At 41.8% G+C, this 22,889-nt stretch overlaps 1 protein-coding gene across 1 annotated transcript in view; it reads right to left on the reverse strand.

Moving 5' to 3' along the window:
- The window catches only part of LOC145394644 (uncharacterized), a 67,049-nt gene extending 50,841 nt beyond the window's left edge, over positions 1 to 16,208 (reverse strand). Inside the window, exons 1-2 of the mRNA XM_080268425.1 lie at positions 16,138 to 16,208; positions 4,182 to 4,311 (exon numbers count right to left, since the gene is read on the reverse strand). Coding sequence (XP_080124551.1) covers positions 4,182 to 4,311; positions 16,138 to 16,198 — 191 coding nt within the window. The 5' untranslated portion in view covers positions 16,199 to 16,208. The remainder of the gene's footprint in view (positions 1 to 4,181; positions 4,312 to 16,137) is intronic.
- Between the last annotated feature and the right edge of the window lie 6,681 nt (positions 16,209 to 22,889).

Below are 22,889 nucleotides of genomic sequence, written 5' to 3' on the forward strand. Positions count from 1 at the left end.
CCTTCCCTCCCTGATCTTTCCTTGTTCAATTCCCCCCATATTTCTCCCAAACTCCACACACTGTTCTATCTTATATCTCCCAGTAAGTATAGTGATGACAGTCCTTGCTTTACTTACTTCTCACGAGTTATTGCAATATTCCTTATAATAAATGTAGCTCTCCACTTCTTGCCCCTTTCACTTTTTAGCTTCCACTTGACAATACACATTCTTTACAAACTCCACTATATTGTACCTCTGTCTGAATGTATTGCTGTTCAGTCTTTTATTATTTGCTATTCGTGTGTCACCGTAATGTTCCTTGTCGTAAATAGCCATCTCTCTCTCCTTAATCTTGCTTTCTTTAATCTCTTATAATGTGAACGGACTCATGCAGCTGACTGTACGTTCTAGAAGTACTCCCATCAACCCCTTCAGTTCAATGACATATTATATTATTGCTACCTTCAGACGATTTTCTTCAGCATAGGACAGACTTCTCAGACTTGATCAGTAAATAAAATCTTTAGTATTACCTTTAAAGCTAGATTCTTCCGTAAATTGAATCAAGTCGCCTGGTGGTAGCTAGAATATGACACAAATTTAAGTCGCGGGTTAAAAGGGGTTAAGGGAGAAGGTTGTAGTTAGGTGTGGAGGTGATAAAGTACGGGCAAACGCGAGGGGGGACATGGCTGGATCCCTGCCTAATGTTCACATCCATCATTCTTATTGTCATCCTTTTGCGTTTTTTACTCCCATCCGGATTTTACAGTGTTCCAGTTTCTTTTCTCCTCCTCCTCCTCCTCCTCCTCCTCCTCCTCCTTCTCTCTCTCTCTCTCTCTCTCTCTCTCTTCTCTCAGCATCATTTCTGCATAAATTCTTCACATTCCGTGTTTTGACGCATGTTTCTTGGCTGTTTCCTGGTTTTTATTTCGCATGAATCTTTCTCACAGATATTATTTTACGTTTTCAACCTCTCCGATTTTTACCGGGTGTCAAATTTTATCGTGATCCAATTTTTTCATTCCTTTCATAGTTTTTATTTTAAACACACTGGCCTGCATTCGAATTCCTTCATCCTGGAATTTCCCTTTTCATTTTTCGCGTATTCCATCGAGTTTTATATGGAGCTTTTCCTTGTTTTACTTTTTTGTTATGATTTCCTTCTTCTTCCTGTAATTTCCTTCGTTTCTGCCTTCTTCTGTCCTCTGCATGTCCCCCTTTCTCTGTCTTCTGTATTTCATATTTTGCGTATAACCTCGCTTCTGTTTTGAGTATCCTACGTCTTTAGCTTTACCTTTCGCTTTCTATTGTCTGTTTCGCACCCATCTATCTATCTATCTATCAATCAGTCTATCTATACACATATTTAATTTGCATATCCCAGTTCCTTTCTGGCGTTTTCCTTATTTCCTGTGGTGTGGACTAAATCTTTTCTTCAATTTTATACAGCCTGACATTTCTCTTCTTCGTTTCCCAGGGTTTCTATCTGACATTCCCTGTTTCTTATCTTGCAAAATTTTTCAAGTTCTCTGACTGACATTCTCTGATTTCAACCTTACATATTTCTCGGGTTTCTATCTGACATTCTTAGTTTTCAGCCTTGCATATTTCCTAGATCCTCTCTTACTTGCTGTTTCTCTAGTCTTTAGTGCATTCGTTAAAGTCTGCCGGAGTGAAGCATCTCGTTAAAATATAAATAGATAGATAGATAATTAGATAGATAGACAGACTAGTAAGATAGTGAGATACGAACAAAGCTGCTCCTCAAGATGCTCCTAGATCGATGAAGTAAGTAAAAAAAGGTCTAGTTATAATAAGAACTTTATCCGGGTCAGCAGCTTGGCCCTCACCCGTGGACCACTGGCTCTTGTCTCTCAACCTCTGGCCAATGAGGCGTGCAGTGGGAAGGAGGGGAGGGGGTAGGAAAGAGTCAGTAGGGGGGGAGAAGTTGGGGGGGGGGAGGAAGAAGCTGGTGGGAATGGTGTGTTGAGGAGAGGCTAGTGAGAGGAAAGATGGGGAAAGGAGAGGAAAGGAAGCGTGGGGAAGGGAGTGGAGGGGAGAACAGGGGAGGGGAGAAGAGAAGAGAGGTGGAGAGAGTAGAGCGGAGGGGCGATAAGAGGAGAAGAGAGGAAAGAAAAGCAAAGGACCAGAAAAGGAGGAGAGGGGAGGGAAGGGGGGGAGACAGATGGAGGGAAATGGATGGGGAGTGGAGAGGGGAAAGAGGAAGGAAACTGCTGGGGAAAGCTGACATGGGAGAACAGTAGTAGCGGAGGGGCTGGAAGGACGGACGGAAGCATAGGGGAAATTGACTTATGGGAGAGAAGAGAGAGAAAGGAAGGAAAGATGAGAGAAGAGAGGAGGAGAGAAAAAGAGAGGTGAGAAAGGGAGTGGAGGAAGAGGAGCGAAGGCTGCTTGAAGGAAACTGGTGAGGAAGGAAAGAAGAGAGGTGAAACGAAGAGAGAAGAAACGAAGAGAAGAGAATAGGAAAAGGGGGAGTGCAGGAGAGGAGGAGAAGAGCGAAGAAAATGCTAAAAGTAAAGAAGAGAAGAGTAGAGGAGGAAAAAGAGATGCAACAAAGCTTTATATCAATGAGAAAAAGTCTTAAGCTCTGAAAGGAAGGGCGGAAGGAAAACTATACTTTTTTGTTTTTCTAGCCTTAAGACACCATTTATATTTCATCCTTGCTGCTATCACTCATTTTCATCCAGCTTAAGAAATATTATTCGAGCTGAAGGTGTAAAATATGTCCTCCATTAGCCTCTTCATTAACACGGAGTCTCCTAAACTGAGAAAAATTGCATGGCGATAGGGAGACTAAAATAAAAGGAAGGACTTGCGTTGAAAGGAAATACCGAACGTGATTGGAGTTAAAAGGAAGGGGAAATGGAGAAACGGAGAGGAGGGAGGATGAAAGATAGGAATAAGGGTAGAAAGGAAAGGGAGAAGCAAAGATGAGAAATGTAGGAGAATTATGCAAGAACAAATGGTAAACGAAAATGAAAGGGAAGAAAAGGGGAAAGAGAAATGGTGACAGGTCGGCAGGGAGGAAAAGAAAGCAGAGAGTAGCGGCTCTATAGGGAACTGAGAAAGAGAGAAGAGAGGGTTTGAAACGGAAATGAGGAAGGAAAACAATAAATTAAAGTTAGAATTACAATGGAGGGAGAAAATGAAGGAGTAAAAGGAAGAGAGAATCGGAAAACGGGAGAGCAGAATGGCAAAAGAGAATGGGGGGAGGAGAGGGAAAAAGTGTGGTGATTAGGAAGAATAGGTGAACACATCAAGAAAAAACACAGGCAGGGAGAACAGGCAGGAACTGGAGGTAGAAGAGACAGGGAGAAAGAGTAGAAAAGGTCTAAAGGGAATGGGGGGAGGAAAAACATTAATCCGAAAAGCGCTATGTTAAAGGAAAGTCTTAAAGCGATATATAATGGGAAAAGAGGAAGGAGAGACTAGAAAGAAAAGGGAAAACCACAGAAAAGCATATGATAAAAAGCGACTACGAGTGAGAGATGGGATGAATCGGAAAGTGAAAAAAGAGAAAGGGGAGAAGGAGGATAAGGCAGAGAGGAGAGCCAGTGAGAAAGAGCAGTGAGAGTCTGAACCGAAAGAGAGGAGAGGAAAATATCAACGAAAGGGGAGAAGGAGGACGAGAATAAGGCAGAGGAGAAACAGTGAGAAAGCGCAGTGAGAGTCTGAATGGAACGGGAGGAGGCCAAAAACATTAATCCAAGACCACTGGAGAGGAACACCATCTCCATCTTGCCCAACGCACATACATTTTCCGCCCCCTGCCTCTGCTTCTTCGCCCCTTCAGCTTGTTTACATAATTACCGCCAGGGTTGCATTTTCTGTACACACCAGTCACGCCCTATTACCCTAGGTGGTTTTTAAAGGTATCGCTGGAAAGTGAGCTGTATCAGAGGTAATCATGATAGGTGAGTTAAAGTTAGATGAAGCTATAACTACTGGGGGTCCTTCCTAAATTACCTAATCCCGTGCTATCGTAAATAAAATATATATACAGTAGATATCATTTTAAACAGGGCATTAACCTAACCCCAGCCACCTTTTACTGCAGCTGTCTTCTGTTTCACCGTCTGTGTCTCGTATTTATTATTATTATTTGCTATCATTATCTTCCGTTTCACCGTCCTTCCCCTGTATCTCTCCTGTCTTCCAGCTAATCCTCTATCCCTTACCTGTCCTCTGTGACGGTGCTGTAGGACCAAAGGGAGGCCAAGGAAGCTCGTGTGGCATCCGAAGCAGACTGTCCGGACTCTATCCCGCCATACTTCATCTCCTCAGAGTCCACGCCTTCCTTCCGAACCCCTGCAAGGAAGAAGGAGAAAAGTCATGGGATGCTTACGATAACGGGATGTGTAGAAAGGAAGTGTATGGAGTGAAGTGGAAAGAAGAAGGAGTTATATGGTGTGTACAATATTGAAATCGTAGAAAAAGGGAGTGTGGAGTGACATGGAAGGAAGGAATGGAGTTATAGTATGTGTAAAACAACAGGATGAGACAAAGGGGGTGTGTGGAGTAACATGGAAAGAAGTCAGGGATGTGTATAACGATGGGATGGTAGAAAGGGAGTGTGTGGAGTTACGTGAACAGACAACCCAATGGGGAAATTCGGAAGTGTTACAGAAAGGGAGTGTTTGGAGATACGTGGAGAGACATAAAGCTCTAGAGTGTTGTAAAAAGGGAGTGTATGGAGTTACGTGGAGAGAAAGACAGGCCAACGAAGAAGTTTACAGTGTTTTAGAAAGGGAGCGTTTGGAGTTACGTGTAGGAACAGACTAATGAACGAGGAAGAACTGGAATATAGTGGTGTTGATGTGGGTGTGCTGGAAAGGGTAGGAAGAAGCACCCTGATGAGTAAGTTAAGGAACTTTTTATCTCCTTCCATGCTTCGCTTTCTCACACCGAATTACTTTATCCATTCAGGTTGTTCTTGGCCTACTGTGGTGTTTATGTGCATGTGCTGGAAAGTAATAGGAGTACTGGCTGATGATAATTTTGGCCATATATATATATATATATATATATATATATATATATATATATATATAGCGAATGTGCAATGAAAATGACTAAGCGGGTGAATGTGAATGTGTTCGAGGGAGAGAGGGGGAGGGGAAGATTAAGTATGAGGTGGAAAGACAGAGAGATGAGTGAATGACTATTGCGTGGGATGGAGGGAAGGCAGCCTGACGGGGATGATTGGGCAACGAGGAGGCACTTTGTATGTACCCACCCCTGACAGGATTAAGGTGTCCGGTTATGGAATGAGAGGGGTATGATCACTGAAATGTGCAGAAGAATGTAATGTGAAAGAAAGAGATATAACAACAGAGGAGTGTGGGAGAATGAAATGTGTACCCGTAAAATGGAATGAGTAACAGAATGCAGTGTGTAGAACGGGGTGTGTGCAAGAATGGGGTGTGTAGAGAAGTCAAGACAGAAAATATATGGTTAAGCGAGACTTTGTGTGTGTGTGTGTGTGTGTGTGTGTGTGTGTGTGTGTGTGAGAGAGAGAGAGAGAGAGGAGAGAAAATACTATTGGGCCTCGCTTTGTGTGCGGGTGAGATACGGGTTCCTGAAGGTTTGTTTGCGTGTGTGGCCAAAACTGCAGTATCAGGGAGTATCAGAGAGTATCAGAGAGTATTAGGGAGTATATGGGAGAATCAGGGAGTATCAGGGAGTATTAGGGAGTATCAGGGAGTGTCAGGGAGTATTAGGGAGTATCAGGAATTATCAAAAAGTATTAAGGAGCATCAGAGAGTATTAGAGAGTATCAGAGACTATTTGGGAGTATCAGGGAGTATTAAGGAGTATCAGGGAGGATTAGGGAGTATCAGAGAGTATCAGAAAGTGTTAGGGAGTATCAGAGAGTATCAGGGATTATCAGAAAGTGTTAGGGAGTATCAGAGAGTATTAGGAAAATCATTAACTCCTTCAGTACGAAAACTGCATGAGTCGTCGGTGGCTGAAGGAATAAAAATTGAGACTTATAAGAATAAAATCCCCCCTCTCTCTCTCTCTCTCTCTCTCTCTCTCTCTCTCTCCTTGATGCTATTATTCCATCGGGCCGCTTTGGTTCATGGAAGATATTCACTTCAAAATCATGTGGATCTTATGGGTGAAATTATTTCTTACACACACACACACACACACACACACACACACACACACACACACACACACATATTCAATTGCAGTTGTACCCACTCAGATACAGGCATCACTGTCTTTCTCCCCCCCCCCTCTCTCTCTCTCTCTCTCTATCTGTGTGTGTGTGTGTGTGTGTGTGTGTGTGTGTGTGTGTGTGTACGTATGTGGCCTGCTTTTGACCATTCCTCTCAGTGTAGCCGTGCCAGCGTTGCCTTAAGAGGATTTTATTGAGATATTGCGTCTTTCTAAGCTGGTGAAATAAGCTTTTACTGAGCTTAAGCTTGCTGTGTGTCGCTAATGTGATGGCTTGGGGTTTGTGTATTCCCTGACACACAGAAATATAATGATTCTGACTCCTCTCTTCTCTTCTGACCTCTCGAAACTCCTCTCTTCGCTCTCTACTGTGCACTTTCCTCTTCTGTTATCTTCTTTTATGTATTTTTCTCCTCTCCCACCTCATCTCTCTCTACTCTGCTTTTTCCCGTCTCTGCTCCTCCTCCTCTTCTCCTCTCTCCTACTATTCTATTCTCTCTTTTTTTTCTCTGCAAACTCTCTTTCTCCTTCTACTCTGCGTTCTCTTCTCTTCCCTTCTTTTCTCCTCCCCATTCCTTTACTCCCTCCCCTCCTGCTTTCTTTTCTCAACATTTCTCCTCTTTCTACATACCCCTGCTTTTCCATTCTCATCTCTTCTCTCTTCTTTTCACTCTTCACCTCTCTCTCTCTCTCTCTCTCTCTCTCTCTCCCTGTGTTACCTGATTTCTGGCCTGTTTCTTTCATCTAAAAATTAATTCAGAGTTTTATAGGATTGTCTTTTCATTAGGTATGATAATAAAGACTTGTATGAATAATTCTTTCTTTCAGTTTTAATTACTATGAATGATTATATGTAAAATTTCACAGGTATTTTTCGTGTGTGCATTAGTTCTTCTATATGTTATTATGATGATGATGATGATGATGATGATGATGATGATTATACAATTATTGTTATTATTGTTATTATGGTTCTTACAGACTGTTTAGAAAGATTTGGTTACAATAAATCTAAACAACTATAAAGAGTTTTTAGTCAATCATTAGAGCTACCAATAAATATGTGAATATATAAATAGATAATTAAATAAACAAGGATAATTTTTCAGCCGTACATGAGCATTTTTTTTTCTTTTTTTTTTTGGGGGGGGGGAAGGGGGGAATGTGTTAAAAAAAAATGAGGAATTCTGGTGTGTGGATTTGTTCCCATTTCTGATCACGAAAAAAAAATGAAACACACGTCACCCCAAACCTGAATTTCCTAATGCCTTTGAAGTGGGTTGCATAATATCAAAGTTCACTGACATTTTGCTGTGTGTGTGTGTGTGTGTGTGTGTGTGTGTGTGTGTGTGTGTGTGTGTGTGTGCAAAACAGCCAGTCACTCAATAACTGATTAAAAATTGCTTGACCTGAATTTGCCCGAGTTAAATGTATGAAAACATTCAGAAAAAGTTGGATTTCAATTTGTTCCGTGTTCCCAAAGGCAATAGTGGTGGTGGTGGTGGTAGTGGTAGTGGTAATGGTTGTGGTAGTGGTTGTACTGGTGACACTGGTGATAGTTGTGGCGGTGACAGTGTTAGTGGTAATAGTCGTGGTAGCTGTGAGGGTGGTACTAGTGATGGTGATGATGGTGGTGGTGGTGGTGGTAGTGGTGGTGCAAGTATTGGAAACCCAGGTCCTGCGCCACACACAAGCATGAAATATATTGAAAGAGGTTCTAGTAAACCTTGCCTCTTTGTGCCTCTCTGCCGTACCCAACCTCACGCCTGTCATGTTCCACTCCTGACCCACCCACACACACACTCATATTTACTGCTTTCTCATCACTCATATTATTTTCCGCTCCTCACACACACACACACACACACACACACACACACACGTATATATAGTATTGCTTTCTCCGCACTCTCACAATGTTCCACTCCTGACCCACACACAAACATGTTTATAATTTTCTCCTGTTTTCTCTTTCATTTTTCCATTTTCTGTATTCTAAACTGCCTTCTTTGCCCACACATATACTGTAAATATATACTGTTTGCTTCCTTTTTCACTTTTCTTTACCTAATTCTCAAAAGTACTTATTGCTTCCTTATTTTCATCATTATCTTGTTTTTCGTCCTTCGTTTTATGTTGTTGTTTTTTTCACTTTTATGTCGCATCTCTCAAAGGGTAACACTAAGATCTCATTGTGACTGTGTGTGTGTGTGTGTGTGTGTGTGTGTGTGTGTGTGTGTGTGTGTGTGTGTGTGTGTGTGTGTGTGTGTGTGTGTGTGTGTGTGTGTGTTAGTCCTCTCCTGGTTGTATCTGTGGATTTATTGTAAGTGCTAATGGATGGGCAATTATGCGACGTAGACCAGAACAGATTAGGGCTCTATCCTCGTGCTCCATCTCCTCATTATCATCATCATCATCATCAATCGTCGTGTCGTCGCCGTCGCCATGTGTTATTGTTGTCATTATTTTGTTGGTCATATACTGTTCTCTTTTTCTTTGTTTTTCCGTTCTGTTATTGGTTACAGTTCGTTGCATTTTTTCCTGAGCGATTTGTTTCCCACACTACACCTTTTACGTACACCAGTCAGGTAACCTTTAATTTTCCGAGTAAAGGTACCATTGGTTCCTACACCCCTCGAGAGACAGCAGAGGAGTGGATGTTGTTAATGATTCTATACAGCTTAACCAAACCTTTAATGGTGTACAGTAAGGAGGCCTTCATGTGGTGGCACCGATATACTGAAATTATGCGACTCCAATGCTCGGTTATACAAACGTTCATCAACTCCCTTCCTCTCCCCCAAAAGGATGATGGTGGACTGCAGAAGGAGGGCAACTCTGTCCTGCAGTCCTCTGGGTTTGCATTTCAGTTGAACGTAAGGCAGGAACTTCTCTACTGCTACTACTGTAATCATAATCCTCCTCAAGAAAGTGACGTGTGTGTGTGTGTGTGTGTGTGTGTGTGTGTGTGTGTGTGTGTGTGTGTGTGTGTGTGTGTGTGTGTGTGTGTGTGTGTGTGTGTGTGTGTGACTTTCCTAAATTTTAAGGCAATCATCAAATACACTTTGTTCACATTAGCTTGGCCTAAAATTCCTATCTCTCCCTTTTGAACGCTGAGCCGCTATAAGAGATATGCACTAGAATTTGATGCTAGTCACGAAGAATTCTATAGAGAGGATGTAGACTCGCAGTATTATTTTTTACGCCACTGAGCTTCTCTAAATAATCTACAAAAGGACGAAAATCTGGGCCAAGTTAAAGTGAATGATCTATAGCAAGAAAGACAGTGAAGGTTGCATTTAACCCCACCAAGTCTAAAAATCCTAAGCAAAATAAGACCGCCTGACTGAACCGAGTAAAAAAATATAGAAAGACGACCTAGGGCTAAAGGGAGCAATCGGCCCTCAGTTATTCTCTGTCATTTTCTAAAGTTATTCTCTCTTTTAATATTACGTTCTGATAAATACATTGCAATATCCCCGTACTGGAAATGGCGGTGAAAGCGAGAGTAGGACATTGAGGGAGAGACTAGTCTGCTGAAGTGGGAGTGGGAGGGAGTGGGGAGGAGGGTACTGACAGAAGGGGGCGGGAGTGAATTATGGCTGGTTGAGTGTATGAGGCGGGGGAGGGAGGGCACTGAGGGAGAGTTAGAATTACCGCCTCTGTTGGCAAGTGAACAGGCAATCTCATCTCCCCTCCTCTCCTCCCCCCTGTCCCCTGCCTCTCTCCAGTTCCCTCACCCCCCATCCCTCGCATCTCTCTCTTCTCTTTACTTCTTTCCATTATCTCTCATCACCCCTCTTCTCTCTTCATTCCCATCATCTCTCTTAGTCTCCCACTACTCTCTTCACTCTCATCACCTATCTATTCTCACATTCCACTTCTCCTTTCACTTCTTCTCCCTCAAATCCCTCTACTTCCTTCACCTCTCCCGCCTCAACTCATCTTTTCACTTCACTTTTCTGCCTTGCCCCTCTCCACTTCACCCTCTCTCTTCCTTCATCTTTTGCCCTTTCATTTCCCTCATATTATTTCCCCTCCCCTCCTCTCCTCTCACCTGTCCCTTGTAACCTCCCTTTCCCTCACATTTCTCCCCTCACCTCTCTCCTTTGCACCTCGTCCTCCCTCCTCTCCTCTCCCATATCTCTCTCTCTCCATTCCCCTCGCTTCTCTTCACTCGTCACTGTCCTCTCCTCATCTCTCCCCTGCTTCCCTCCCTTCCTCTCCTTTTCTCTCCCCATACCTCTCTCTCCCATACCTCCCTCCCGTCCCATCGCTTCTCTTTCTTCATCTGTCTCCACTGCACCCTCTCCTCCCCTTCACCCTTCCCTACCTTCACGCTCTCCTCTCTCCATCTCTCCCTCGATTCTCTCCCTTCTTTTCCTATCCTCTCTCCATACCTCTCCCCCATATCTCCCTCCTGTCTCCTCGTTTCTCTTCACTCACCCCTCTGCTCTGCACCCTCTCCTCCATTTCACCCTTCCCTACCCTCACCCACTCCTCTCTCCATCTCCCCTCTCGTCTCCCTCACTCCCTACGGTGCTGGGGAAGGAAGCTGATTGGTGGGGAGGAGTACATGAATCTCTGAACTTAATCCTTTGAAGGCACTCAGGGGACGCAGTGGAGGGGCCTGATCTGTGCCTGGCGCTCGACCACCCAGAGCCGTGCGTCATGCAAGGCTGGGCACCACACCACCTCGCTCACGGCACAAGGGGGATTGAATGCTCCATTGACCCAGGACAGGATTACACGCAAAGCGTATACTGTCCCCCGGAATTGATCATACCTGCGTGTGTTCCCGTATGCCATTCAAGAAAGTGGCTCCTCTATCACCATACTCTATTCCCCTTTGGCACTAAGATTATAGGGCCTGTAGCTTCACCATATAATTATCCCCTTTTGATCTTACCTTCGCAGTATAATTATTCCCTTTAGCACTGAAGACTGTATCCCCTCTATAACTTCACCGAGTAATTTTCCCTTTAGGCACCGCAAATTATAGAGCTTCTGCCTTCACCTTATAAATTAATCCCTATGGACATTGAAGATAGCAGTGCATCAATCTTCAATTTACAATTTACGTGTTAGAACTTAATATTGTTTTCCATGTTACTAGTAGGGTCAGTGCAATTGTGAAGCTCTGATTCGATGATGTGGTACTCGATAGCAGATATTTTTTTTTAAGTTGTTTTTGCGCAAAAACCAGTGGTATATTGTACAGAAGTATGAGTGTGCGTGTGTGCTTGCTTGTCTGTCTCTCTGTCTGTCTGTCTGTCTGTCTGTCTGTCTCTCTCTCTCTCTCTCTCTCTCTCTCTCTCTTCAAGGCCCAAGGTCGTCTCTCATTCAGCTCTTTTCGCTCCAAAATCAAGTTAGTTTTGGCGGATTTATTTTCCCTCTTTCACCCACTTCCTTGATCCCAGTCCTGAGGAAGTGCAAAAGAAAATCAGATTCCTTTGTGACCTTCTTCATACGCCACATCCGCCTCTAAAAATAAAAAAAGGAAGATAGAAACAAACAAAGGCTCTTATCCACCAGCCACTTGAACACATAGAGGAAGAAAAAAGGATAGTAAGCAAAGAAGGCGCGAGCACACACACACACACACACACACACACACACACACACAGAAAGAGAGAGAGAGAGAGAGAGAATTGTGTTTACCGGGGACGGCCGTGGGCATGAGTCACCCAAGGAGTTACGCTCACTTTATGAAACTTTCGTACAATGGAGCTGGGCCAGGTCTGGGGGGGGGGGGTGGAGAAAGAGGAAAGAAGGAAGGAAGGAATGAGAGAGAGGAGGAAGGATGGAAGGAATGAGGAAGAGGGAGAAAGAGGATAAGGGTGAGGAAGTGGAAAGAATGAGGACGAGAAGGATGGAAGGACTGAATGAACAAGATGAAGGAATGAGGACGAAGGGGGAAAGAAGGAATGAGGAAGAGAGGGGAGTGAGCGAGCAAGAGGAAGGAATGAGGAAGAGGAGGAAGGAAGGAGTGAATAAGAAGAGGAAAGATAAGATGAGGAAGAGGAGGAAGGAAGGGGTGAGGAAGAGGAGGAAGGAAGAGGTGAGGAAGAGGAGGAAGGAAGGAGTTAGGAAGAGACGGAATGATTGAGGATGAGGAAGAAAGGAGTGAGGAAGGGGAAGAGAGAAGGATTCAGGTCGCGGAGAAAGTACGGCGTGAGGAAGACAAGGAAAAAACGAAGAGGAGGAGGAAGAAGAATGCAGTGAAGGGAGAAGGAACTGGGATCTGAAGACATGAGGAGGAGGACTGAACAGGAGAAGGGCAGACAGAATGGGGATGAAGCCAGTCAGCGAAATATGGCAGAAGCTAGGGGTTAGTAAGGAGCCAAAAGATTATATGAATGGGGAAAAGATGGGGAGTGTGGGTGGGGAATGAGGCAGACGAACATTATGAAGGCTGTAGGAAAAGAGAAGGCAGAAGGGAGGAATAGGGAAAAGGGAAAGGAAGGAATATCACTGAGTCGAAATAACTTACCAAGCAAAGCTCAAGGACAAATGAGTCAAGAAAATAAGGAAAATACTTAAGAAAAATATATGAATAGAGGAAAATAGAGAAGGAGAAATGAACAGTCACACGACAAAGAGGAAGGAAGGAAGGAACACCAAGGAAATGAAAATGAAAACGGGAACACACAGACGAGGGAAGGAAGAAGGGGGAATGGATGAACTGATTAAGGAACAAAGGACAGCAAGAACCCACAGACAATACTGCAGATGATAGGCAAAGGCACTGTTTGAGGAGGGAAATGGAAAGAAATGAAAACGGAAACACGAGAACATTGGAGAAAAAGAAAATGAATGATACTAAGAGAAGGGAAACAGAAAATAAAAAAAAATAAAACCAAGTAAAGTTGAAACGAAGGGAGACAGGATATGAAGGAATGAATACAAGAGAAAGGAGCATGGAAACTCAGACCCTCAAACAGGAAGGAGGAAATGAAAGGTGGATGAATGAAGGCCTGGAGAAAAGAGAAGAAAATCAAATCAGAAGGAGGATGAACTGAATGGAAGCAGAATTAAACGAGAAAAAAAAAAAAGACAAGAAAATGCAACACGAAACCCACGAACCCGGGGGAACAAGGAGATATCAGAAGAATGATGGAAGGTGAACAGACGTGTGGCAAGTTGCATATATGAAGAAACCAAGAATAACGTCGAAAAAAAGAGGGGGGGGGGGAATATGAAGGAAGAAGGAATACAGAGTGAAAGAATACAGTGATTTAAGCGTACGAACATGGAGAATGGAAAATGGACGAAAGGAGGAAGAAACGAGCAACCGAAACCAAATGAAAGAAGGAACGAAAACCAACGGAGGAGGTGGAAGGAACAAAGAAATATAAAGTGAAAGAATGCACAGATTTAAGCTTACGAACACAGAGAAATGGAAAATGGACGAGAGATGGAGGAAACAAGAAACAAAAAAAAAAAATGGAAGAAGGAACGGAAACCAACGGAGGGAAAGAAAAGAACAAAAAAAATCGCCCGAGAAGGAAGGGGGAATACCCATGAAAGAAAAATCTCTATCCAAACACACGAACAAGAGAGGAGGAAAGGGAAACGAGTAAAAATAAAAAGTATTAACGAGCATACTGGAATAATATGGAAAGCTGAATTTGAGAAGCCCCCCTCCAAAAAAATGGATAAATTGAAAAAAAAAAAAAAAAACTACAGGCTACAATGAGCGAGAGAATAACCGCACGAGAGGAAGGGAAGCGCTAATAAATCACGAGGTAAAATGGATAAAAGGAGAAGTAAAGAGGACCAGGCAGGACAGAAAATGTCATAAAACTGAAGCATAAAAAAAAAAAAAAATAGAATGATGAAAGAATGGAAAGGGAATTTGAAGTGCGAAGGAACAGGAAGGAAAGGGAAAGGGATAATGAAACACCTAATGGGAAAGGGGAAAAGGGATGAGTGGAAGAAACAAGAGACGGGAAAGATAAGCAGCCTAGAGTGAAGAAAACAGAAAGGGTATGTGGAAAAGGAAGACACGCTAGGGGTACGAAAGCATATATTCAAACCCCCAAATAAGACAGTAAAGGAAAAGTGGATGAAAGAAATAAGGGCGAACATTAATCAAGGATGATCATGGATGAGTAAAGAGAGAGAAAAAAAGATGATAGAAGCAGAAGAAAAATAAGATGAAGGAAGGAAACATTAAAGAAATCACGACAAACTCAAAAGAACGAAGAGGGAAAAGGCATGGGAAAAATGGATGAAAGAAGGAGAATGGGGAAGGAATAGAGGAAGAATTTGGTGAGGAGAGCAAAAGGAAGGGATGAGAGAGAGAAAGGGGAGAGGAAAGGCGTTGGAGGGAACACGAAGAGGCAGAATAAATAAGAAATTTTAAGAAAAGAGGGAAAGTCGTGAACAAGAAGGAAGAGGAGGAGGAGAAGGAGGATAACAATGAAGGTGAGAGAGAGAGAGAGAGAGAGAGAGAGAGAGAGAGAGAGAGAGAGAGAGAGAGAGAGAGAGAGAAATGAGATGCAATTTTTCTTCCTAGAGGCGAAATCGTTAAAATACCACATCAAACACTGAAGAAAGGGAAAGGTATTCAGAAATAATTAACGCTAGAGGCAAGCAAACTAAAACGAAAGAAAACAGACAGGGAGAGAGCGAAATGAGAGCTAGTGTGTGTGTGTGTGTGTGTGTGTGTGTGTGTGTGTGTGTGTGTGTGTGTGTGTGTGTGTGTGTGTGTGTGTGTGTGTGTGTGTGTATTTTTTTTCATTCTTGTGAACATAGTAAAGTCAAAGTACCATATCAAACATTTACTTGTGCTCTCTCTCTCTCTCTCTCTCTCTCTCTCTCTCTCTCACACACACACACACACACACACACACATTTATAATCATATTCATTAAATTCTCCCATCCTGTTTGCCGTTCCCTTAGATAGTACAAATGCATAAAAAAAAATAATAATAATAAAGTTTTTGACTTGCATTAATTTTATCTCATCCTAGTCCTGGGCACTTTAATTCCTTCACATTTATTAATAAGGAACGTTGAGGAAAAAAAAATGAAAGGAAAATTACAAATACACGTACTCTAAAATCTACCGAAATGATGAAGCTGTCAGTGAAGCCATACTATACTCATTTTTTTAAAATCGAGGAGAAGATGCACTTGACAGGTTGGTAATGATCGTCTGGATGCAACATTACTTCAAATCTCTTTACTCGTTAGCATTATTAAGTGACAACATATAACTCAGGGGGAAATTTGGGTTAGTAAATGTTATTCGGACACCGTTGCATTCAGACAATCATCACCAACCTCTCAAGTGCATCTTCGCCTCAATTTAAAAAAAAAAAAAAAAAAAAAAATGAGTGAAGTCAGGTGCAGCCATACTAGGAAGGGTCTGTTAGGGTCATAGGTAAAGTGTTTCTCTTTCATAACGCCTAGCATGGATGGAGAAGTATGGTCTCAATCCCTCCATCCAACCCCCCCCCCACAAAAAAAAAAGGTCCTAAGAATTTATAACTCTTAGTCCTCAGTAACATGGAATGAAAAAGATTGAACGAATCAGTAATTGTCAAATAGGTTGGGAGAGTTGTGGTTTTCATGTATTGGTTTGGAGTCACGGATGTCTGAAAAGTAGAGCCCCAGATGTGTAAAAGATAGAGCCCCAGATGTGTAAAAGTAGAGCCCCAGATGTGTAAAAGGTAGAGCCCCAGGTGTGTAAAAGTAGAGCCCCAGATGTGTAAAAAGTTGGGCCCCTGATGTGTAAAAGGTAGAGCCCCAGATGTGTAAAAGGTAGAGTCCCAGATGTGTAAAAAGTAGAGCCCCAGATGTGTAAAAGGTAGAACCCCAGATGTGTAAAAGGTAGAGCCCCAGGTGTGTAAAAGGTAGAGCCCCAAGTGTGTAAATGGTAGAGCCCCAGATGTGTAAAAGAAGCCTCAGGTGTGTAAAAAATAGAGCCCTAGATTACCTTGGGGGACGGTGAGGGCAAGGCCGGTCAGGGGAGCCAGGAAGATTAGCAGCCTCAACATGGTGACGTCAGCTCTACATCCTGCAAAAATAAAATCACTAGAGTTAGCAGACAGATTGATAATAGCTAGATAAACAGATAAACAAATATGCAGATAGATAGATGTGCTCCGTAAAAATATTTACAAATTACCATGGTATATTTCAATTTACTCCTTTCCTAAAAAAAAAAAAATAATAAATAAAAAATATAGCGACTCTCCCGAAAAGCAATCTTATTACTTTCCTCCACTTCCCAGATCAACACGAGAAGCTAAAACCGGTCGAGAGGGGGGGAAAGAGGGGGGAGAGGAGGGGAAACAAAGGGAAATTATTTAGGGCGAAGCATCTGCCCTGATTGGAAAACTTGTTGGATAAATTGTTGCAAAGTTCTTCGTTCGTAATTTTGGGAGTTTGAGACAGCCAGAGTTATCCCGGATGGTTTTCTTTAATTACTGGTGGGGAAGGGAATAACTGTTTACCTCAGATGGACTCCCAAGCGGGGGACTCGTGGGACAGACGAAATTGACTTTAGAACTTCTGTATTTTGTGTTTTTGTAGGCTAGGATGGAAGAGTGATGAGTCTTCCTAGGTGGTTTGCTATTTGAAAAAAAATGACGGATAGATAGATGGGGAGAGAGAGAGAGAGAGAGAGAGAGAGAGAGAGAGAGAGAGAGACAGAGACAGAGAGAGAGAGACAGAGACAGAGACAGAGACAGAGACAGAGACAGAGAGAATATTCCTTAGTACCTTATTCTCTCTGGGGAAAAAATCTAAGCATCTTCCTTTTCTTAAAAACAAAAAAAATCTTTAGTACCCAGCTCTTCCTACAGTAAAAAAAAAAAAAAAATCCTGAGCACCTCCTACTTCTTTATAAATATAGATAGATAGATAGATATATATGTAGATAGATAGATAGATATAGATATAGATATATATAGATATATATACACGAGAAATATAGACGAGAAAAGAAAAAAACAAACAGAAAACTTCCTTAGCGCCCTCCTCTAATCAGAAAAAAAAAAAAAATTCAAGAGGAAATAATCTTTTCAGTCCGCGCTCTCATGGCTCCAACCAACATTTTGTAAAAACTAAGAGATTAAAAGGAGGATATAGGAAGAATGAATGAAGAAAATGTCACAGATTGAAGTGTTAAAATACTATAACTAACAAAACACGCCGTCGGTTTAACAAATATTAAAAAAAAACACCATCGGCTTAGGAAATATAATAAAACACGTCATCACTTTAACAAATAAAACAAAAAACGTCATCGGTTTAACAAATATTTTAAAAAAACACGTCATCGGCTTAGGAAATATAACAAAACACGTTATCGGTTTAACACATATAACAAAACACGTCATCAGGTAAAAAAAAGAAAATATGCCTATAAATAACACGCCAAAACTGTGGTTGCGTGGGTCTGGGGGCTTTAGGAGGATAAATGTCCGTGGGTGATTGATTTGGTTGATTGATTGATTAAGCCAGCACTACGGAAAAACAGGAAAAAGGTCTTGTCTATCCCCCACTAGGATTATTTAGGACCTTTAGATTACACCCTGATTAATGGGGCACCTGTGTCCTGTTTTGTAAAGGATGGTTGCTAATTGTGATGGTAAATAACTCTCCATTAAAGTTAACTATTTTTAGAGATCATATTGATATGGACACACAAACATACATTCACACAAAACACACACACACACACACACACACACACACACACATACAACAGGTATTCCACGCTGTTTAATAACTCCTCTTATCTTCCAGCAAATTAACGCTTCTTGAAACCTTCGTGTCGTCCCACAATAGATCTGTTTTAAGTTATGGTTTCATTATACTGTTACGTTCTATAAACAACAGGTTACGTGGACCTCTATTCCCCGTACTAAACCAACAGCTGATAAGTAATAAGTGGCTGATGAGAATGTTAATGTGAAGATGGGATTCACACAAACGATTTTATTCATCTGAGAGTGAGTTATAGGTCCCTGAAAGTTGCTGCGATTTAATATAAAGATGGGATTGAGACAGACGATTTATTCAGCTAAGAGTGAGTTACAGGAGCCAGAGAGTGTTAATTAAGAGTGATGAGAGACAACCAAATCAGGGATATTAACCACCATGACATTACTCATCATGATAATATCCCCCAGACAGGAACAATTAGGTGATTACAGCAAATGTATTAAGTCAGGGTCATCGCCTGGAGGAGGAGGAGAAGCGGAAGGGGCAGGAGCAGGAGCAGGGGGATGAAGAGAAGGAGAAGGAGAAGAAGGAGACTTATATGAAGGGAGCTTTAGGTTAAATATAGACATCACGAGAGAGAAATTGGGAAAAAAAATTCACATAAAAAGATTAGTTGGAAGTGTCAATAATGAAGACAGATTTCAGCCGTTTCAGTGTTCGTGTTTCTTATTCGCCAGTGTCTGCACGTGATCCTCTCTATCTGGCTCCTTTATCTAAATACATCCACTAAATTACTTAATTGGGCGTCTATTGCCTACTTGATTTGGACTTACAGAGAGCTCAGAGTTGATTACATGCCACTGCTTATCTATCTGCCTGTCTATCTATGTGTACTTGATTACCTATACATTTTTCTATTTGTCTTTATACATTTTTATCGCACATGTATACACGTATTAATCATTATGTATCTACCTCATTACCAGAAGAATTCATGTTTGGTTGCGAGGACCGTGGCAAATACTCTCACTTCCCAGCCACAGAGTTCCCGGTGAGATGTAATTTATGTACCACCTAATTCATTATATTCGGTGGAGCCCTAAGTATATACAGGTATCTATAAGATACCTCATGATCCACCCGTCTAAGAAGGTGCCTCCTATCTCTACAAGACGTTCCCCTACCTGCCTCCCGGGTACACGCCAGGTAGCAGTGGGATCCTCTCTCTCCCTCACTCTACCGACACTAGGGAGGGAGGTAAAGGGTAAAGAGGACCTAAAGAGCAAAATGGAAGGTGAGAGTGAGAGAAGAGTGAGGGAGAGAGACAATAACAAGTGGATTGATGGGGATAAAGTGGATGTAAGGGAAGAGGTGGAGGAGGGAAAGAAGGGTCAAAGTGGAAGCAGAGTGAGGGAGGGAGAGAAACACGTGGAATGACGGGGATAAAGTGGATTTAAAGGGTGAAGTGGAGCGTGAAGGAAGGGTAGGGTGCAAGGGTGAGAGCAGAGAGGCAAATGATGGCCATAACGCAGAGATTAAGCTGGGGGTGCGGAAGGAGAGGTGAGATGAGGGGAGGATGGAGATTAACCTATGCTGTTCTTTGGTCTTTATTTATTCTTACTGCAACCAGGCCACTTTATTCAGTAGGGTGAAGTCTTTATTGCCTCATTCCTACGTGTGTCAGGGGAATTTATCAAGCTAAGGATATCGCTATATTAATAAAGGAGTTAATAAAGTCTCAGTATAGCGCATTTACTCTTATTCTGTTAAGGCTCCCTTGAGGTTACTATTATCGTTTGGAAATATAGGAGGAGAAATATACAATTAATCATATTCAAATATGTAAAACAGTGCAACACGTGACGTCTATTCGATCTTTTTTTCCCTGTCTCTAAACTGTTTTTTATGCTTTGGAAGGCTTCAGTTATATCTGAAAATGGTTCATTCAACTGTGAATTTAAAGACAGTCTCAACGAACTCTTTCAGTACAATAAGCTTATCATTAAATACGATTATTTAACCCAATGAAAGAGAGATTTTCCGAAGTAGGAGGATTCATTTAACTTTCCCTGACCTCTTCACCACCATACATGTCCCCAACAATGAATACAATCGTCTGGAGGGAGCTAGAATAAAACAGGAAATACGTCACCAATTTAGAGAGATTAAAACGAGAAGTCTTTCCTGAAATAAACCTTTTGGAGGCTTTATGAGAACTCTCTCAGATTACTCTGGCTTAGTTTATTTCAGACGATTTTATTCAAATGAGGGAGATATACTGTTGCAGAAAGGTTACAAATGGTTCATGAATGACGTGGCCGAGAATACAGAAGTATCAATTGTAATCCAGCAAATTCTAAAGGGGTTTATTCAGCTTAAAGAAACACACCACAACGGAAAGGTTAAACTCTCTCTCTCTCTCTCTCTCTCTCTCTCTCTCTTAGAAGAGTCCATCAGAGGGTCCGATAATGATTTTACTGAAGGAACTTTTCTAACCAGAGTGACTAACAGCCTTCATTATAACCTTCACACTTGAGGGTTTTCCTAAGATTAACAAAATCGTCTTGAGGTATGAAAAACAACTCACTAGAATGCTTTACAGGTCTCAAGATACCAACTCCCTCATAACCAGGAGCGTTGCAGTAAGCTGAAAGAAATCGTCCTAGTGCTTGGGGGGGTTGCTGACTCCACGCATGTCTGACTATGCTTTGACTCTGTCCTCTAATACATATAAAACCCTAGAGGCGGGATTTTCTTTTCTCTGTTATCTTATTCTTTTTCTTTGCACGTCGGTCTTAGTATTTGTTTAACACCAAAAGCATGAGCGATATGAATTTAACTGCCCTTTGTTCTTGGTTTGCATTTCTCGTTCTTTCGTGAGAGAGAGAGAGAGAGATCCAGACAAGCTCTCTCCCTCTTGACCTCTGCTTCACCCAGCGGAAAGGGACTGAATAATTCCTAGCCTCTATGCATGGAGCTGGCAGTGTGTTTCTCCTGACCTTAATTATCATGGTTTATTTATGCCTGTTTTGAGAGAGAGAGAGAGAGAGAGAGAGAGAGAGAGAGAGAGAGAGAGAGAGAAAGAAAGAGAGAGAGAGAGAGAGAGTAGTAGTAGTAGTAGTAGTAGTAGTATTTACAGTTTTTTTTTAATACTGTCTTTATAATATTACTGTAATTTAGAATCACTGCACTTACTGACATGTGCGGGGAATAGTAGGAGAGGTAATTATTCATATTCATCCCTCTTAAAAGCTACACCAACCCAACTGTTACATGGCCAAAGAGAAAGTATTGCAGCTTAGCCGTGTGCTTCATGTAGTTTTTCTGCGATATATCTGTTTTATGTGAACAGATATTCTCTCTCTTTCAGTTTCTCCCAGTCGCTTTCACTGTCTGACTTTTCTTTCCTCCCCTTCTCTCCTCTCTCTCTCTCTCTCTCTCTCTCTCTCTCTCTCTCTCTCTTTATTCCCAATGTCTCTGTCTCTCTTCCTCTTATTTATTTCGTCTGTCTATCAATTTATCTACTTTTCTACCCCTAGCCATCAAGGTAGACACTACATATAAACGAGACAGGAGAAGCAGAACATAAATATTTCTAAAACATTAAGTGGAAGACCGTGAGCACTTGGGAAGGATATGCATACTTGATTTACAATATGAATAAATGAAAGCAAACCAAAGGGAACACAAGCACTATATTCACTGCATTCCAAGCACTTATGCCAACACAGAGAAGCAGACGAAATGCATGGTTACAGCTTACAAGAGATGTGATTCTTGCATTCTTACTTGGGGAGACTTATCAGTACTATTGTCATTGTCGTCACTATCATCACCATTATCATCATCATCATCATCATCATCATCAGTATAGTGATGGACCGTTGTCTGTGTTTAAAAGGGTTTATCCAGCTACTTCTCCTAGACACGTGGACCGATTTTTAAGAAACTTTCCAAAAACAGTCCCAAGGGCCCCAGAGTTTGCAAAAACTTTTTATTTATTTATTTTTTTTTTTTTTGGTTTCAAAGTATCGAAAAATATTTTATATGTGAAATGATTGTAGTTTCCTCACACTTGTTTTACTGTAACGGAGCCAAAGGAGCTGTCTATTTTCTTCGAGCCTTACCACATACTAGTTTATACACACAGGACAATAATATATTTTCACAGTGAGTGACGAACCATGCGAGCTTAAGCCGCCGTAGGTAGCCATAATACGAATCATTAGTATCATTGTATCATCATCAACAGAATTGTCAAAACCATCATCATCATCATCGTCATTATCATCATCATCACCCTAACCTCTCTACCATTACTATGCATGGGGTGGGTAGAGTGCAGAACGGGGAGAGCTAAAACTAGGGATGCAACCGTAACAGTATCCAGCTAAAATGTGCCCCACCTCCATCCATCCATCATTCACCGGAGGGAATAATATCAATAAATTAGGACAAAATGATACAGAGGGGACTAATGGAGAGGGGAGAATGAGAGAGGATAACAAATGGCTTACAGGTAGGAGAGAGAGTGAAAAGAGAGGATAGGTAAGGGATAGGCAATGTACTCTTCCATCCCTGCTCTCGTTCTCACACCAGCCAACTCACTGCTGTCTAGTGGCATGGAGTAAAGGACAGGCTGTCGAAATATTTAGTTATAATCAAGGTACAAAAAATTCTTCCACTACTACCAGTTTAGGGGGATCATATATTATAATCCGTATTCTCGTCGGGTAAGGAGGTTCCCTAACACCTCTTCCTTAACGGTTTATTTTCAAAACTACCCACTAATATCCTCTTATTTGCTTCTTATGTCTTTTTTTAATATTGACAGAGATCGCATGAATAACACACAAGAATACAGTGACGGAGCAGAATCAGAAATAAACCGGTAAGGAAGTGGTGTTAAGCTTCCTGATTGCACGAGAACACCATTCAATATCTAGCGCAAACTCCCACTAAAAGCAACAGCTGCAGAATAGGGTCAATCATTCAGTAAACTGTATCACTATTAAA

Source organism: Coenobita brevimanus, chromosome 28 (assembly GCF_032717465.1).
Source record: "Coenobita brevimanus isolate Jiangsu-jjx chromosome 28, ASM3271746v2, whole genome shotgun sequence".
Taxonomy (NCBI): domain Eukaryota; kingdom Metazoa; phylum Arthropoda; class Malacostraca; order Decapoda; family Coenobitidae; genus Coenobita; species Coenobita brevimanus.